The sequence below is a fragment of the Nomascus leucogenys genome, chromosome 17 (genome assembly GCF_006542625.1).
Source record: "Nomascus leucogenys isolate Asia chromosome 17, Asia_NLE_v1, whole genome shotgun sequence".
In the NCBI taxonomy this organism is placed as follows: Eukaryota; Metazoa; Chordata; class Mammalia; order Primates; family Hylobatidae; genus Nomascus; species Nomascus leucogenys.
The window spans coordinates 92,950,382-92,969,651 of NC_044397.1; the positions used below are offsets into that span (position 1 = coordinate 92,950,382).

At 51.2% G+C, this 19,270-nt stretch overlaps 1 protein-coding gene across 1 annotated transcript; it reads right to left on the bottom strand.

The window, feature by feature from the left end:
- Positions 1-1,664: 1,664 nt before the first annotated feature.
- Positions 1,665-14,860, bottom strand: ZNF554 (zinc finger protein 554). Its single transcript, XM_030795853.1, is given in 6 exon segments — positions 1,665-3,098; positions 4,288-4,479; positions 9,088-9,214; positions 12,650-12,722; positions 14,636-14,661; positions 14,664-14,860. Coding segments are annotated over 6 exon segments (1,617 nt in total). The 5' UTR covers positions 14,691-14,860; the 3' UTR covers positions 1,665-1,926.
- Between the last annotated feature and the right edge of the window lie 4,410 nt (positions 14,861-19,270).

The window sequence follows — 19,270 nt, forward strand, 5'->3', positions numbered from 1 at the left end:
TTTGTCTTCTGTAAAATGGAATGTGAATAGTGATTATCTCATGGGCTCGTGAGGGCTAAATGAAGAACAACATGGAAGTACTTGGCTGGTGCTTGGTATACAGTAAGCATCCAATACATGTTCATGATGATAATGCACATCGGCACTCCTGGTCTCAATTTTGCTAGGGACATCTCACAGGCGGGACTTTTCCTGGGCCACCAAAGGTCATTCCACCCTCTGTGTCCCAAAGTCTACTATATTGTGTCTCTACCATCCAGGTACCCACAGTCTATCCTGACTCATCAATGAGGTTCCGTATCCGTCACGATTTTGAGTGCTATTTGATTTGTATTCATTGTCAGAATGATTATAGCAATACAAAATGAAATGGCAAAAGACACACAATCACACATAATAGGAACACCCCAATCATCACGTAAATGATTCATTTCTTCACGTCCGTCTAGCCTTTGTCCTTTTGTGAATGGATCAAATTACTAGTACTATTTTGAAGTTGTATTTTTTAAACTTTACCTCCAAAGCACTTTGTCTTAGCATATACTCTGGATCGGCACAGTAGTGCAGAAGACAAACGGATCTAGCTAAGTGGCCAATGTGAAACACTGAACAGAATGCTAAAATAAAGGCCAGGTGCAGTGGCTCACACCCGTAATCCCAGCACGGTGGCTCACACCCGTAATCCCAGCACGGTGGCTCACACCTGTAATACCAGTACTTTGGGAGGCCAAGGTGGGTGGACTGCTTGAGCTCAGGAGTTTGAGACCAGCCTGGGCAACCTGGTGAAAGCCCATCACTGCAAAAATACAAAAAAAAAAATTTAGCTGGGTGTGGTAGCGGTGCACATGTGTAGTCCCAGCTACCGGAGAGGCTGAGGTGGGAGGATTGCTTGAGTCCAGGAGATGAAGGCTGGCTACAGAAAGCTATGATCACGCCACTGCACTTCAGCCTCAGCAACAGAGTGAAAACTTGTCTCAAATAAACCCAGAAAAGAATATTGAAATAAAAATGACGAACAATGAAATAAAAGTAAAGACACAGAAGTAGTTAAAAAACAGAACACCTTTTGTTTAAGCAAGTAAATTAACATGTGATGGTTCTTGGCAAGATCCCATCCATGATAGCATTCCCGTCCACCAATCTTTTCCAAAGTCTGGAGCTTACAGGACATAGTGTAATGGCAACTCCTCCCACTAAAAGGCCCCGTCAGGCTGGGCACAGCGGCTCATGCTTCTAATCCCAACACTTTAGAAGGTCAAGACAAGAGGATGTTTGACCCCAGGAGTTCAAGACCAGTCTTGGCAATGTAGCAAGACCCCAACTCTATAATAATTTTTTTTTTTTTTTTGAGATGGAGTCTTGCTCTGTCGCCCATGCCGGAGTGCAGTGGTGCAATCTCGGCTCGCTGCAAGCTCCGCCTCCCAGGTTCACGCCATTCTCCTGCCTCAACCTCCTGAGTAGTTGGGACTACAGGTGCTCACCACCATGCCCGGCTACTTTTTTGTATTTTTACTAGAGACGGGGTTTCACTGCCTCGGCCTCCTAAAGTGTTGGGATTACAGGCGTGAGCCACCACACCCTACCTCCCAACTCTATAATGAATTTAAAAATTTGCTGGGCATGGTGGTGCACACCTATAGTCCTAGTTACCTGGGAGGCTGGGGTGGGAGGATTACTTGAGCCCAGGAAGTTGAAGCTGCAGTGAGGTATGATCATGCCACTGCACTCCAGCCTGAATGGCAGACTCCATCTCAACAACCACAGTAACAAAATGCAAAAATGCCCATTCTCAGAGCTTTCTTACAAGAAGGTGAGAAGGTGACATAAACCCACTTCTTTTCAAATTATCCATCACACCAGGGCAAAAGATAACCATATGTATGTGTCAGAGTACTAAAAAGTGGTTTACAAAGCAGCATGCAATTGCTAACACCCAATAAGATGTCTGTTCTGGTAGAACGCTTTCCCACAGTCAATGATTTTATAGGTTTTCTGGCTGCTGTGAGTTTTCTGATGTGTGACAAGGGACGAGCTCTGGCTGAAGGCTTTCCCACATTCCTGACACCTGTAGGGTTTCTCTCCTGTGTGAGTTCTCTCGTGCCTCACAAGGGAAGACCTCTGGCTGAAGGCTCTCCCACACTGCTTACATTCATAGGGGTTCTCGCCCGTGTGGGTTCGCTCGTGCTGGTTGAGAGAGGAACGGTCGCTGAAGGCCTTTCCACATTCACTGCATTCGTAGGGCTTCTCTCCGGTGTGTGTCCTCTTGTGCAAGATCAGGTAAGAACTCTGGCAGAAGGATTTCCCACAGTCTTCGCATTTATAGGGCTTTTCCCCGGTGTGAATCCTCTGATGCTGAGTCAGCGATGAGATCCTGTTGAAGGCTTTCCCACACTCGCCGCACGCGTAGGGCTTCTCTCCAGTATGAGTTCTCAGATGGCGCGTGAGGGTGGAGCTGTGCGTAAAGGCTCGCCCACACTCCTGACATTCATAGGGTTTCTCTCCCGTGTGAATTCTTTGATGTTCACTCAAAGAATGCCTCCGGTTGAACACCTTCCCACACTGGTGGCACTCAAAGGGTTTCTCTATCGTGTTGATTTTGTTGTGGATAGTCAGGGCCATACCGTGGTTCAATGACTGCCCATTTTCCAAATACACAAACATTTTCCCCTCGTGTTGAATAAAGTGACTGTTGTGGCTGATGGCATTTCCACATTCATTACTTTCACAGGGTCTCTGATCTGCATATCCCATCTGATGGTGGTTTAAGACTGAATCGGATGCCGAGCTTGTAATATCTAACTCACTGCCACACAAGTGGTTCCCTTTAGAGCTTCCCTGTGATAAAACAAGGGCTGGGCTCAGATTACCATTTTCCCCAAATCCATGCCATGCAGTAGCCTTCTCCTGAGGAATGGCCACTACGTGGAGGGATGCCTTTTGGCTCCAAAGCCCCTGGGGGTCTTCATGGCTCTCCTCTAATTGCTTCCAACCCCTGTCTTCTCTGATAAGATTTATCGTATTTATACCACTGGCTGGTTCCTCCTGCAAAACCACCTTCTTGTAAGTTGAGTCTTGGTTCCTTAGTACAGTCATCCCATCTGAAATAAATTGAGGTGGAAACAATTTTTTTAGAAGAAGAAACAGCTACTTGAAAACCAGTAGGACAAAAGTCCTTCTGACATCTACAAGGCCTGTGTTGACTGATGTTCAAATATCAGCTTTGAACATGGGGGAAGGATGGGAAAAAGAGAGATGGGTGGCAAGGAAGGCCACTGAGGATGAGATGCAGCAGCAGAAGATTGACAGTGATGGGAAAAAGCAGGGAAATATCAATGAAGAAAGAAATTACTCTGTAGGCCAGGTGCAGTGGCTCATGCCTGTAATCCCAGCACTCTGGGAGGCCGAGGCAGGTGGATCACTTGAGGTCAGGAGTTTGAGCCTGACCAACATGGTGAAACCCTGTCTCTACTAAAAATACAAAAATTAGCCAGGCGTGGTGGCACACACCTGTACTTAGGAGGCTGAGGCAGAAGAATTGCTTGAACCTGGGAGGTAGAGGTTGCAGTGAGCCGAGATCACACCACACACTGCAGCCTGGGCAACAAGAGTGAGACTCTGTCTCAAAAAAAAAAAAAAAAGAAAGAAATTACTCTGTAAAGGTGGGAGAATATGTCTGGCAGAGAGAAGAATTATCAAGAAAGCAAACAGGGAAGAGACAACTACAAACATAGGCAGAATGGCTTCAAGAAGAAAATGGGGGGAAAAATAGAAGAAAATGGGGCCAGGAGTTGTGCCTGATGCCTGTACTCCCAACACTTTGGGAGGCTGAGAAAGGAGGATCATTTGAGGCCAAGAATTCAAGACCAGCTTGGGAAACACAGTGAGACTCCATCTCTGAGAAAAACAAAATAGCTGAGAGTGATGGCATGTACCTACAGTCCCAGCTGCTCAGGAGGCTGAGGCAGGAGAATCACTTGAGCCCAGGAAGGTGAGGATGCAGTGAGATATGATCATGCCACTGCACTCCAGCCTGGGCCACAGAGTGAGACCCTGTCTTAAGATAAAGAAATAAAACAAGAAAATGGGATACTCTTTTCTCTGTACCCAGAGAGAGGTCATGTAAGGTAGTAAAGAGAAGGAGAAAGCTGCCAGAAAGTGAACTGACGGTGTCTGAGAAAGGGATCTTGGCATTCCCTTACAGAATCAGGGCCTTGTGAAGAGCTCTCTGACCAATGTTTCCCATGATGCCACTGCCATCCCAGTGGTTCCTGTCTGCCTGATTCTCACCTGAACAGGAGGCTTGAGGAGTTCCTTTTTCCTCCATCCACAGGGCTTCTCTTTGCTCCAAGTGGGAAGAAGCCACTGGTTCAAAACGTAAATACCCCGTCCACGAGGAAAGACTAGTGACTTGTGAGGTTTGTGCTGGGGAAAGCAGACCCTCCTTAATCCCCACATCAGTACATTGGTTCTTCAAGGCTTCTGAAAGAGACAAGAGTATACTTGACAGGTAGCATAAGATAAAGATTTTATTTTCTAGTTAAAAAATTACAGATCTGCGCCAGGCAGATCGTGGTTCACTCCTGTAATCCCAGCAATTTGGGAGGCCAAGGTGGGCAGATCACCTGAGGTCAGGAGTTTGAGACCAGCCTGGCCAACGTGGCAAAACCCCATCTCTACTAAAAATACAAAAATTAGCTGGGCGTGGTGGTGCATGCCTGTAACCCCAGTTACTCAGGAGGCTTAGGTGGAAGAATCGCTTGAACCCGGGAGGCAAAGGTTGCAGTGAGCCGAGATCGTGTCATTGCACTCCAGCCTGGGCAACAGAGCAAGACTCAGTCTCAAAAAAATAAATAAAAAAAAAATTACAGATCTGGTTGGGCATGGTGGCTCACACCTGTAATCCCAACACTCTGGGAGGCCCAGAGGCAGGTGGATCACTTGAGCCCAGGAGTTTGAGACCAGCCTGGGCAACATGGCAAGACCCTGTACCTACCAAAAAGAAAACAAAAAACAAACAAAAAAACAACCCAAAAAACTAGCCAGGTGTGGTGCTCTGAGCCTATAGTCCCAGCTACCTGGGAGGCTGATGTGGGAGGATCACTTGAGCCTGGGAGGTCAAGGCTGCAGTGAGCTCTGATTACACCACTGCACCCCAGGCTGGGCAATGAGAGCGAGACCCTGTCTCAAAAAAAACAAAAAACAAAACAAACAAACAAAAAAACAGATCTTACATTTCCCCCCAAAATCGATACACAAATGGTCAATAAACACATGAATGGATGCTCAATGTCACTGGTCATTAGCGAAATGCGTATCAAAACCACAATGAGATACCACTTCACACATACTAGGAAGACCATAATAAAAAGTAATAAGTGTTGCCAAGGATGTGGAGAAATTATAACAGTTTGCACTGCTGGTGGGAATGGAAAATGTACACGCTGATACAAAAACCAGTATGGGGCTGGGCACAGTGGCTCACATCTGTAATCCCAGCATTTTGAGAAGTGGAGGTAGGAGGATCACTTGAGGTCATGAGTTCAATGCCAGCCTGGACAACATGGCAAAAGCCATCTCTATTAAAAATACAAAAACAGTAGCTGGGTGTGGTGGCGCATGCCTGTAATCCCAGCTACTGGGGAGGCTGAGGCGGGAGAATTGCTTGGACCTGGGAGGTGGAGAATTGCTTGAACCTAGACTGCACCATTGCACTCCAGCCTGGGCAACAAGAGCAAAACTCTGTCTCATAAAAAAAAATATATATATATATACACAAAAACAGGTGTGGTGGTGCACACTTGTAATTCTAGCTACTTGGGAGGCTGAGAATCATTTGAACTGATTGACATGAGAATCATTTGAACTGCAGAGGCAGAGGTTGCAGTGACCTGAGACAGCGCCACTGCACTCCAGCCTGGGTGACAAAGTGAGACTCTGTCTCAAAACAAAAAAATAAAACAAAAGAAAAGCCAGTATGGCAGTTCCTCAAAAAGCTAAATTCTAAACATAGAATTACCACATAATCCAGCAATTCTACTCCTAGTATCGACCCAAAGCACTGAAAACAGTGACTGAAACAGATACTTGTTTGCCAGTGCTGACAGCAACAGGATTCACCACAGCGGGAAGGTGGAAATCCAGGCGCCCATCAACTGGTGAATGGATGGACACAGCGTGTTGTATACACACAATGGAATCTTCTTCATCTATGAATAAAGCACTGACACAGGCTACAATGTAAATGAACCCTGAAAACATCACACCCAGTGAAATCAGCCAGACACAAAAGGCCACATATTATATGATTCCATTTATATGAAATGTCGGCCGGGTGCGGTGGCTCCCGCCTGTAATCCCAGCACTTTGGGAGGCCGAGGTGGGTGTATCATGAGGTCAGGAGATTGAGACCATCCTGGCTAACACGGTGAAACCCCATCTCTACTAAAAATATAAAAAATTTTTTAAAAATTAGCCGGGTGTGGTGGTGGGCGCCTGTAGTCCCAGCTCGGGAGGCTGAAGCAGGAGAATGGTGTGAACCTGGGAGGCGGAGCTTGCAGTGAGCAGAGATCACGCCACTGCACTCCAGCCTGGGTGACAGAGCGAGACTCCATCTCGGGAAAAAAAAAAAAAAAAAAAAAAAAAGCAATGTCCAGGGTAGGCAAATCCATAGAGATGGAGAGTGACTCATGGTTACAAGGGGCTGAAGGAGGGGCTGGGGAGGGAGAATTTAAGGGGTACAGAGTTTTGGTTGAGGATAAAAAAGTTCTGGAAATGGACAGTTGTGTTGGTTGTAGTACATGCTGAATGCATTTAATGCCACTGAACTGCACACTTAAAAAGGGTGAAAAAGGCACATTTTATGTTTATATAGAGATATATAGATATGTGTGTGCATATATATATATATGTACTTTTTTTTTTTTTTGACAGGAGTTTTGCTCTTGTTGCCCAGCTGGAATGCAATGGCACGATCTCAGCTCACCACAACCTCCACCTCCTGGGTTCAAGCGATTCTCCTGCCTCAGACTCCTGAGTAGCTGGGACTACAGGCATGTGCCACCATGCCCGGCTAATTTTGTATTTTTAGTAGAGACAGGGTTTCTCCATGTTGGTCAAGCTGGTCTCTCAGGTGATCCACCCCGCCTCGGCCTCCCAGAGTGCTGGGATTACAGGCGTGAGCCACCGCTGTATATATATTTTTTGAGACAGAGTCTCGGTCTGTCACCCAGGCTGGAGTCCAGTGATACGATCTTGGCTCACTGCAACCTCTGCCTCCCAAGTTCAAGCGATTCTCATGCCTCAGCCTCCCAAGTAGCTGGGATTACAGGCGCCTACCACCATGCCCAGCTAATTTTTGTATTTTTAGTAGAGATGGGGTTTTGCCACATTGGCCAGGCTGGTCTCAAACTCCTGGCCTCAAGTGATCCACCCACCTGGGCCTCCTAAAGTGCTGGGATTACAGACATGAACCACCACGCCCAGCCTACATTTTTTTATCACAGTAAAAACATTTTTTATTTATTTATTTTTTTTTTTTTTGAGACGGAGTCTTGCTCTGTCACCCAGGCTGGAGTGCAGTGGCCCGATCTCGGCTCACTGCAAGCTCCGTCTCCCGGGTTCACGCCATTCTCCTGCCTCAGCCTCTCTGAGTAGCTGGGACTACAGGCGCCCACCACCACGCCGGGCTAATTTTTTTGTATTTTTAGTAGAGACAGGGTTTCACCGTGGTCTCGATCTCCTGACCTTGTGATCCGCCCGCCTCGGCCTCCCAAAGTGCTGGGATTACAAGCGTGAGCCACCGCGCCCGGCCAAAACATTTTTTTTTAAATGATGGCTCTTTACCTTGGCAGAAAGAGTACAAATGCTCTGTGATATGGTTGAGCTGTCTCCCGACCCAAATCTCATCTCGAATTGTAATCTCCAGCTGTAATCCCCACGTGTCAAGGGAGGTACCGAGATCATGTGGCGGTTCCCCCATGCTGTTCTCCTGATAGTGAGTTCTCATGAGATCTGATGGTTTTATAAGTTTTTCCTGCTCTCCTCTCTCTTGCTGCCTTTTGAAGAAGGTGCCTGCTTCCCCTTCTGCCGTGATTGTAAGTGTCCTGAGGTCTCCCGAGCCATGTGGAACTGTGACTCCATTAAACCTTTCTTTTTTTTTTTTTTGAGACAGAGTCTTGCTCTGTTGCCCAGGCTGGAGTGCAGTGGTGCAATCTTGGCTCACTGCAACCTCTGCCTCCCGTGTTCAAGCAAGTCTCCTGCCTCAGCTTCCTGAGTAGCTGGGATTACAGGTACCCGCCATTTTTAGTAGAGACAGGGTTTCACCACGTTGGCCAGGCTGGTCTTGAACTCCTGACCTCAAGTGATCCACCCTTGTGATCCCTAAGTGCTTGGATTACAGGCATGAGCCACCACGCCCAGCCTAGGTGGTATGCTTTATAGCAGTGTGAAACGGACTAAGACACTCTGACTTTGTTCCCAAGGGGAATCAGAGAAGTTATCTATGCCTGAGCTGAGACATGCAATTGCACTGCAGCTCCAGCTATCACGTACTGAACAAGTAAGGTCATCTGTTCTCAGAGAAACCGGACCACGAAAGCCACAAAACCAGGACCCATGTCTGTCTGTCTTACCAATGAATCCCCCATTCCCAGCACGGTGCCAGACGCATAGTAGATGCTAGATGACTCGGTTTGGCTGTGTCGCCATCCAAATCTCACCTTGAATTGTAATAATCCCGACGTCAAGGGTGGAGCCAAGGGGAGATAACTGAATCATGGTGGAGGTGGTTTTCCCCATACTGTTCTCGAGGTAATGAATAAGTCTCATGAGATCTGATGGTTTTACAAATGAGAGTTCCCCTGCGCAAGCTCTCTTGCCTACCACCACGTAAGACGTGACTTTGCTCCCCATTCACCTTCCACCATGATTGTGAGCCCTCCCCGGCCATGTGGAACTGAGTCCATTAAACCCCCTTTCCTTTACAAATTACCCAGTCTTGGGTATTTCTTTATTAGCAGTGTGAGAACAGACTAATACACCAGATAAATGTGAATCAATGAACACAGGAATTAATGATGCTTGCCTTACCCAGGGAGATCACGTTCCTGTAGTTCTCCAGCATCACCTCTCTGTACAGGTTCTTCTGAGCAGGCTCCAGCAACTCCCACTCCTCCTGGGAGAAGTCCACGGACACGTCCTCAAAGGTTACTAATTCCTAGAATATCACAGCGGTTCTGCTCAAGATGGGTCCATCGCCACCCACGTTCATGGGAGGAGGGGTGAGGTTGGTGGCACCAGGGAAGTTGAGAAAGGTCAAGGTGCAAAGTCCAGAAGTCAGTTTCTACTAGCTCCCTTGTGGGTGCGTGTCCTTGGCTTAAAATCAGAGGGACATACAGACCCTAGGCCCACCATCAACACAGCAAGGACGACCAGCACACAGGTCTGGATGAAACATTTTGCCCATTTCTTATTGAACTGGTGATTCTAACCTCTGGATTTCTGAGTCTGACATTCCCATGTGAGAATCTCCCCCTGCTGATTCTGAAAATGAATGGATGTCATGGATATGCCACTTGCAGGTTATGGGACTGCAGGTATATTGCTGACCTATCCAGGACACAGCCTCCTCATCTGTTCAATGGAAAGAAGAATTTTATCCAAAGCGTGTTGTCGTGAGGACTAACTAGTTAGTATCAGTCGCAGCATTTGCTATTGCCATAGTCAGAAGACTGAGAAGCAATACCCAACGATATGCAGGGTGGAACAGGACCTTCCTCAAAACTCACAGTTATTAGAGATTAGTTCTCTTTGCTTCCATGACTCAGAGTAACACATTACAAGGCCTGGACAACGTAAGAAGAGGAATCTGTGGCCGGTCGCAGTGGCTCACGCCTGTAATTCCAGCAATTTGAGAGGCCGAGGTGGGCGGATCACGAGGTCAGGAGATCGAGACCATCCTGGCGAACACAGTGAAACCCCATCTCTACTAAAAATACAAAAAAATTAGCCAGGCGTGGTGGTGGGCGCCTGTAGTTCCAGCTACTTGGGAGGCTGAGGCAGGAGAATGGCGTGAACCCAGGAGGCGGAGCTTGCGGTGAGCCGAGATCACGCCACTGCACTCCAGCCTGGGCGACAGAGTGAGACTCCATCTCAAAAAAAAAAAAAAAAAAAAAAAGAGGAATCTGCTACAACAATTGACCCACTGAAATATGGCAAAAGCTTTGTTTCAACACATGAAGGGGCTGATGAGTGTTTAGGGCCTGAATGGCTATCCCGGTAATCCATGGTATAAAACAGCACCTAAGCTGGTATCTGCTGTAAGATATAAAAGTTGGCTGGGCACCGTGACTCATGCCTGTAATTCTAGCACTTTGGGAGGCCGAGGCACGTGAATCACGTGATCAGGAGTTCACGACCAGCCTGGCCAACATAGTGAAACCCTATCTATACTAAAAATACAAAAATTAGCCAGGCGTGGTGGCACACGCCTGTAGTCCCAGCTACTCAGGAGGCTGAGGCAGGAGAATCACCTGAACCAAGAGGCAGAGGTTGCAGTGAGCGGAGATTGTGCCACGGCACTCCAGGCTGGGTGACAAAGCAAGACTCCATCTCAAAAAAAAAAAAAAAAGTTACCAGCTGGGCACGGTGGCTCACACCTGTAATCCCAGCACTTTGGGAGGCTGAGGCAAGCGGATCACCTGAGGTCGGGAGTTCGAGACCAGCCTGACCAATATGGAGAAACCCCGTCTCTACTAAAAATACAAAAATTGGCTGGGTATGGTGGCGGATGCCCATAATCCCAGCTACTTGGGAGGCTGAGATACCATAGCTTGAGCTTGGGTGGCAGAGGTTGCAGTGAGCCAAGATCATGCCACTGCACTCCAACCTGGGCAACAGAGCAAGACCCTGTCTCAAAAAAATAAAAAAATAAAACTGCAATCACGTTACGCTCAGTGAGAGACGCCAGACACAGAAGGACACAGCCTGTGTGGTTCCACTCCTAGGAGGTCCCTAGAGTTGTCAGATTCAGAGAGACAGAAAGTAGGATGGGGGGTGCCAGGGGCTGGGGAGGGGGACAGGGAATGAGTGTCTCATGGGGACAGAGCTTCAGTTTGGGAAGAGGAGGAAGTTCTAGAGAGGAGGGTGGTGATGGTTGTCCAACTTAATACCGCTGAGCTGTGCACTTAAAAATGGCTAAGATGGTAAAGTTCATATATATTTCATGTGTGTTTTATCACAATTACAGAAATATTCTTTCAGGTAAAAAGGAGGATGCCTTCCTGGGCAGCACTGCCTCCTCTCCAGGGGAAGGTGCTGGATCCCACCTGTTGATGGCAGTGGCTGATGCCACCATGTCAGCAGCAGCAGGGAGGTGCCACCAGGGCTGCACACTCCATGGAGCTAGTGGGAGCCCCGCCCTCCTGTAGCTGTGGATCCGAGCCTCCCTGTGCTCTTGGGGGACCCGAGAAGAGGCAGGATCTGCCCTCTTGGGTGCACCTGAAGCTGCCAGACCTGCAGCTGCAGACCTGGGCCTTCCACTCCAGGAAGCAGGCAGGAGCTGGAGACAAGTGAGAGCCCTGCCTCTTCCAAGTTGGCGATGCAGGAGCTCCTGGGTGCAGCCATGGCTGCCCTCCCAGGCGCAGGACCCAGGCATCTCTGCAACCTGCATCCTCAGGGATCTCAGGAAGGACTCCCCAGTCCCTGCAGGTTCAGGGGTGTCTGCTCCCACTGCCTCGCCTCTCTCAGAGTGGGGGTTGGGGCCAAGTCCTGGGGCCATGAATGGCAGCAGGAGGCAGATTAATTCCTGGATGGAAGTGGGTGGGTCCCCAGTAAGGCCCCATCTTCAGGCCAGGGAGCGCCTGAAGACTGGGGGCCAGGCTGCCAGTCCTACAGACCAGAGCAGGGACTCATGGTGCCTCTTTCGACCCTCCCATGGCTGCCCATGGACCAGTTGGCCACACTTCCTCCCCTCTGAGGTCCAAAAAGCCCTGGGCTCAGCCTTAGCAGGGCAGAGGACGGCCAGAGGACAAAGAAGGCAGAGAGATGACAGGATGGGACCGGACGATCAGCTGCAGAGAGAAGTACCCTCTCCACTGAAAGCTGCAGAGACGACATGCAGGCAGAGAGGAACTACCGTCCCTGCTGAGAGCTTCAGAGACCTGCAGAGACATCCGAATGACTTGCCTGCTGAGAGGAGCCACCCTCCTGGGCCACCTTTCTGCTGAGAGCTGAATACTCGACCAGACAACCTGCCAACAGGGAGGAGCTGCCCACTCCTATGAACTGCTCTAACAGTAAATACAATTCTTCTTCACCCTTCACTTGTCTGCGTACCGCATTCTTCCTGAATGCAGGACAAGAACTTGGGCAAAGGTACCACAGCCACAGAGGTTTCCAGCCAGAAAAACTGACACCCCAGGGATCCCATAATATTGTCTCCTAGGGAGAGGCTGTGCTCAGTCCCAATACTGAGGGTCACTCTTTACACTTGGGAGCAGCATGACTACCTCATCCCACTCACCACTCCTGGGGAATTCTCCTGAACTTTCACACAGCAAAGGGTGTCCTTCTCTATCGAGGACTGAGTTTCTGGTGGGATTGTTCCCTCTGGATATACTGGGCGCCTTTTGGGAGAATGAGGACATCTCACCTGGGACCAGCGGGGCAGGTACCCAGCGGCCATTCTCTCCTCTTGGGAAAAGTAGGTTCCTGGGCAGGCAGAGCTGTGGGAAGGAAAAAGGAGCTGTGAATATCAGATCCAGGCCAGTGCCCAGATCCCAGAGCCCTTGGCCTGGAGAACCTCCATTTGCTTCAAGGGGCCTCCATACACAGAGGGAGGTAAACTGAAGCCAGAACCCAGGGCTGAGGCCAGGGTTTTTGTTTTTTAAGAGATAGGATCTCCCTCCGTTGCCCAGGCTGCAGTGCAGTGGTGCAATCATAGCTCATCTCATGGCAGCTTCAACCTCCTGGGCTCAAGCTATCCTCCTACCTGAGCCTGTGGCTGGAACTATAGGCACCACCATGTCCGGCTAATTTTTTGTATTTTCTGTAGAGACGGGGCCTTGCTATGTTGTCCCAGGTCTACAGCTCCTGGGCTCAAGGGATCCACCTTCCTCAGCCTCCCTAAATTCTGGGATTAAAGGTGTGAGACGCCACACACATCCATGGCCAGGGGTCTTAAAGGCCCCATTTTATGGATGAAGGTCCTGAGGCCCTTTGAAGCAAACAAGTTTACAAAACAGGCTCCATTAGGAAGTGAAGCGCTCCATGCATTTCCTGAGGCTGTTTTCACAAGGTGCCAGTAACCCGGGGGCTTAAAATAACAGGAATATATCCTTTCCCAGTTCTGGAAGTCTGAGATCAAGGTGTGGGCAGGGCTGTGCTCCCTCCGAAGGCTCTAGAGAAAAGCTCAGGTATGATGGCTCATACCTGTAATCCCAGCACTTTGGGAGGCCGACACGGGAGGATCACTTGAGCCCAGGAGTTCGAGACCAGCCTGGCTAACATGATGCAACCTCATCTACTAAAAATACAAAAAAAAAATAGCCAGGTGTGGTGGCCATCACTGTAAACCCAGCTACTCAGGAGGCTGAGGCACGATAATTATTTGAACCTGGGAGACAGAGGTTACAGTGAGCCAAGACTGTGCCACTGCACTCCAGCCTGGGCAATGGAGCAAGACTCTATCTCAAAAAGAAAAGATAAGGAAAAAAAGAAAAGCTCTCAGGAAAAATCCTTCCTGCCTCTTCCAGCTACTGGGGGCATGACTGGTGTCCTTGTAAGAGAAAGAGACAGCTGGACGCGGTGGCTCACGTCTGTAATCCCAGCATTTTGAAAGGCCAAGGCAGGCAGATCACGAGGTCAGGGGTTCGAGACCAGCCTGGCCAACATGGCAAAACCCCCGTCTCTACTAAAAATGCAAAAATTAGCCGGGCGTGGTGGTGCATGCCTGTAATCCCAGCTACTCGGGAGGCTGAGGCAGGAGAATGGCTTGAACCCGGGAGGCGGAGGTTGCAGTGAGCCGAGATCGTGCCATTGCACTCCAGCCTCCGTCTCAAAAAAAAAAAAAAAAAAAAAAAGGACCCTCGCTATCTTATCACTACGACCGCGGTGCTAACGTGTAAGTGAGGTCTCTCCCTCAGGGCGCTGTGGACACTGCGGCCTGGGTCATTCTCTGGGCTGGGGCAGGGTGCTGAGCTGCATCCCGGGCCTCCACCTACTCCATGCCAGGAACTGCCCCCAGTTATGACAACCACAGACGTCCCCAGACATCGCCCGGTGTCCCCTGGAGGGCGGGACCGCCCCTCGCTGAGACCTCTCTGATGTGGCCTCACTGCAGTGCGAGCGTGGCAGCCCCTCTCTGCCTTTAGGGTCAATGCGTCTTCTCCCTCTCCTTGCAGGCTGAGCCTCAGGAAGCTTGTGCGTCTCTCATCCAGGGGCGTTTTCACAGGGCAAGGGCAGACCGTGCCATCCTGGGCGCTGGGGCCCTGGGCGAGCTGCCGGCCCCCGACCCTCCCGTGGGGACCCTAACGCGACAGGGTCATGCCCCGGCCACCCGGCCCCGCCAGACCCAGCACCAGCAGAGCCCCGGCAGGCCCGGCAAGGAGGTCGCGGCGCGGGAGGCGGCGGCACTTACGGCTGAGCTGCCGGGAGCCGCGCGCGCGCCGGCCCAGGTGGGCGCAGGTGACCATTGGGGCGCGCGCTCAGGCGCCAGACAGGGCCCCCGAGGCGGGAGTGCCCTGTGCAGGCCGGCCGGCCTCCCCTGCGTGTCCCGGGGACGCCTCCTCCGCTCGGCTTCTCGGCGCTCGGAGCGAACGCCCCCCGCGGGCGCACCTCAGGAACTTGCCGCAGCCGCCGCCGCCAACACCGACGCGCGCAGAGGCAAACTCGGCACTGCGCCTGCGCACCCCGAGCCTGCGAACTACAAGTCCCAGCAGGCCCCGCAGGCAGGCGCTGGGCTCCCGGCGCTCCAACCTGGGTCACAGCGCCCCCTCCGGGCGGGAGGCGTCTCCGCAGGACCGCGATGCCCCTGCGGCTGTTGGATCCACCCCGTGTGGTTCGCTGGAGTCCCCGGGCGTTGTGGGGTTCGCGGAGCCAGTCCTCAAATCCCAGCTCCGTCGTTTCCCGGCGTCTAGCCATTGGATATTAATAACTATTATTATTTATTAAGCAAGTTATATAAACGTATAGCCAATCCTCAAATCCCAGCTCCGTCGTCTCCCGGCGTCTAGCCATTGGATATTAATAACTATTATTATTTATTAAGCAAGTTATATAAACGTATAATGTATTACATACTTATTAAAATTATTGCTTAAGTAATTGTTGTTTGTTTTTGAGACTGAGTTTCGCTCTTGTCGCCCAGGCTGGAGTGCAATAGCGTGATCTCAGGTCACTGCAACCTCCGCCTCCCGGGTTCAAGCGATTATCCTGCCTCAGCCTCCCAAGTAGCTGGGATTACAGGCGTGCACAACCACACTTGGCTAATTTTTTACATTTTTGGTAGCGACGCGGTTTCACCATGTTGGCCAGGCTGGTCCCGAACTCCTGACTTTCAGTGATCTGCCCGCCTTGGCCTCCCAAAGTGCTGGGATTACAGGCGTGAGCCACCACGCCCAGCCAAATTAAATTATTGTTTGAATATTTATTTAATATTGTACTGATTGTTATGAGAAATTAAAATAGTAAAACTACTATAATTAATATACTGTTGTAGGATATAATAAATTCCTCTTCAAAGATTTTAGCCTATAAATTGTTAAGTACAATCAGTTCTGAGCTCCTCTCCAAAGAACCAATGTATCTGTATATTCAGCTCCCCCGTTTTTTTTTGTTGTTGTTGTTGTTGTTTTTCGAGACGGAGTCTCGCTCTGTCGCCCAGGCTGGAGTGCAGTGGTGTGATCTCGGCTCACTGCAAGCTCCGCCTCCCGGGTTCACGCCCTCTTCTGCCTCAGCCTCCCGAGTAGCCGGGACTACAGGTGCCCGCCACCACGCCCGGCTAATTTTTTTTGTAGTTTTAGTAGAGATGGGGTTTCACTGTGTTAGGCAGGATGGTCCCGATCTCCTGACCTCGTGATCCTCCTGCCTCGGCCTCCCAAAGTGCTGGGATTACAGGCGTGAGCCACCGTGCCTGGCCACCTGTTCTTGGTTCTTCATTTTAAACTTTAACTTCCTCGTTCTTTTTGTCTCCTTGCCCCTAGTTTCAGTAAACAACCCCTCCTAGCCTCTATCACCTGCTCTGACCTTAGTCACCCTTGTCACCTGCTCTGACCTTAGTTATCCTTGGTCACCTGCTCTGTTTGTAGTCATCCTGAGTCACCTGTTCTGTAGCATTCCTTCCTGCCAAACTACTCACCCCGCCACTCCGACTCGTACCCCTGCTCTCTTTAAAACAGCCAGTCGGAATTAGCTTAGACTGTGCGGTCCAACCCTAGCCGATAGGGGAACGACACAGCAGTAGGGGTACCTGCGTCAGGGATAAGAACCCCTTCCCCTCCCTCGTTCAGGTGTGCTCGTTCAGGCGCCGCCAACCCCGACTCGCGCAGGGGCAAACTCGGCACTGCGCCTGCCCACCCCGAGCCTGCGAACTGCAAGTCCCAGCAGGCCCAGCAGCGCGGCGCTGGGCTCCACCTGCCAGACGCACCCTTCTATAGAAGTAAAATTGCCGTGCTGAGAAAATTAATGTTCGAGTGCTGTTTCTTTGGTGGCACTGAAAATTTATTTCTAACACTATACAGGTTCATAATATAGTCTCAGCAATTGCATTAGTCAGTTCTCACACCGACTAAAGCATGGGCCACCACGTCTGACTAAATGTTTGTATTTTTTAGTAGAGACGGGGTTTCCTCATGTTGGCCAGGCTGGTCTTGAACTCCTGGCCTCAAGCGATCTGCCTGCCTCGGCCTCCCAAAGTGCTGGGATTACAGGTGTGAGCCACTGTGTCCAGCCAATAAAAAATAAATAATAACTGGGAATTTATTGGCTCACATAACTGCCAAGTTCAGGGGCAGGTCTGGACCCCACCATAAACTGGGATGGAGGTGCTTGGACGATGTAGTGGGGTAGCCTTCGTCATAGCCCTAGCGTCCTCCGGGTTGGCAGGCCCCACTCCAAGCACCTCCACGTGCGGACAGCATTCCCTCCTCCCAATTTCAAGTTCAGGGAAAAATAAAATTCTCTAATAGTTCAAACCGAGTCAGACTGGAAGACGGCACTGATGTAGGTGCTCCAAAATAGGTCACTAGCCCACCCGTAAACCAATGATGAGAGGTGGCTGGGGGCACAGGATGGCCTTTGGGACAGAGCTCCGTCTCTGTCCTGAGCTGAGGATGGGGCAAGAGGGAATACACAAGGGCAGTCTGGGGTCTGAAGAGGAGAGCATCGCACCAGCCTGGTGCAGCCTGGAAAAGCCCAAAGGCTCGGTGCATGGCCACAGGGAGCTCAGTTCCCCAGGGAGCCACGTGGGCAGCACCGTGGCCCCCAGCCCATACCGGAACTCACCCCTGGGCCCCGTCTACCTTGAGACTTGAACCCAGACCTCCTGCCTTCCAGCCCAGAGCTCAAGCCACCCGCAAGCTGGCCATCAATCTCAGAATTGAACTGAGTTTCACAAAACATTTGTCCCTTGAAGTAGGGACAGCCCTGGAGACTGAGGCCCCACGTGGGCTGTCCCTTTCGAGGCTGTGGCCTTCAGCCAGTGTTGCTGACTGGGGAGAGGAGGGAGGATGCTGGCTCTGCTCCTGAGACGCCCCATCTGGGACACGGGGACAGTAACACAAGTCCCATGGGGAGGATGGGGGCGACTGCACCTGCCCAGCCCGCAGCACGGAGCCTGCCTACAGCGGCCCCACTGGTATCATCCTCGAGAGGAGTGGGGCCGCTCGGGGCCACCAACTACAGAGATCCCAGCAGCTTCTCGGTTGGAGAAATACTTCGTGAAGGACCAAAACGGAACCACGGGCACAAAGCCTGGGGTGCATGTGTTGGAGGCAGCACAGGCAGGGACAGGACTGTGGGGACGAGGAGCCAGGGACACCTGGGGACGGCCCACGGGGGCTGGACGGGTGACCGGGGAGGAGACCACTTCTGCATTCAGGTTTTGTCAAAAACCCAAAGAAGGAGAGTTTACGGAGAAATGTTGCGAAGATCGCAAAACATACAGGTTCCAATATATATATTTTTTACAATTCTTTATTTCCCCCCTTCTTTTCCATTGGGGAGCAGCGAGGGGCCAAGGAGAGTGACAACCTGGATGGGCAGGGGATGCTAATGCTACACTGTCCTCTGAGCCCGCTGCTGGAGCCCTGAGTGGGGAGCATGAGGCAGAGGAGCCAGGAGACACAGCAGCTCTGCATCCCCCTCCGTGATCAAAGCCCCTGCTCTGTCCTGGAGTGTTTGGGGAAACCCGGGTGCCCCAGTGTGGGCATTTGGGAAGGCTCTGATGCCCAGCTTCCTGGGGAACAGCGCCCTGGACCGAGACTCTGTGCTGCTACCTCCACGTCCCTGGGTGTCCACAGAACAGGGGACATGCTGGGGGAGGCGGCCCAGCTTGTGAAGCACCGCAGGGGGCTGCTTGGGGCATCAGGCAACTAAGCCCGGTCAGTGACTTCCAGGGGAGCGGGGTGTGGATGGTCTGGGCCATTGGCCCACGGCCCAGCAGCCCAAGGCTGTGACCCCAGCTCTGCTGTGACAGGCCAGGCTGTGTGTCACAAGGCTGTGACGGCCCAGGACCCAGCTGGGGTGCTCCTGCACAACTGGGACTTGGCTGGGACCAGGTGAAGGCCAGCTGAGGGCTTGGTGCAGGGGAAGTTGGCTGGGACCAGGTGGAGGCCAGCTGAGGGCTTGGTGCAGGGGAAGTTGGCTGGGGACCAGGTGGAGGCCAGCTGAGGGCTTGGTGCAGGGGAAGTTGGCTGGGACCAGGTGGAGGCCAGCTGAGGGCTCGGGACAGGGGAGGATGAGGGAGCCCCCAGACTCGCCGTCTCCACCTCTATCCAGTGCGGTCGGCTTTGCTTTCCAGCTTTTCTTTTCTGAACCCCAGGTATTTTATTATTATTGTTACTTTTAGAGACAGTCTTGCTCTGTTGCCCAGGCTGCAGTGCAGTGGTGGGATCATGGCTCACTGCAGCCTCGACCTCCCAGGCTCAAGCGATCCTCCTGCCTCAGCCTCCCAAAAAACTGAGACCACAGGCACTGGCCCCACAGCCACCGAACTTACGTTTTTTAGAGATGGAGTCTTGCTACGTTGCCCAAGCTGGCCTCGACCTCCCAGGCT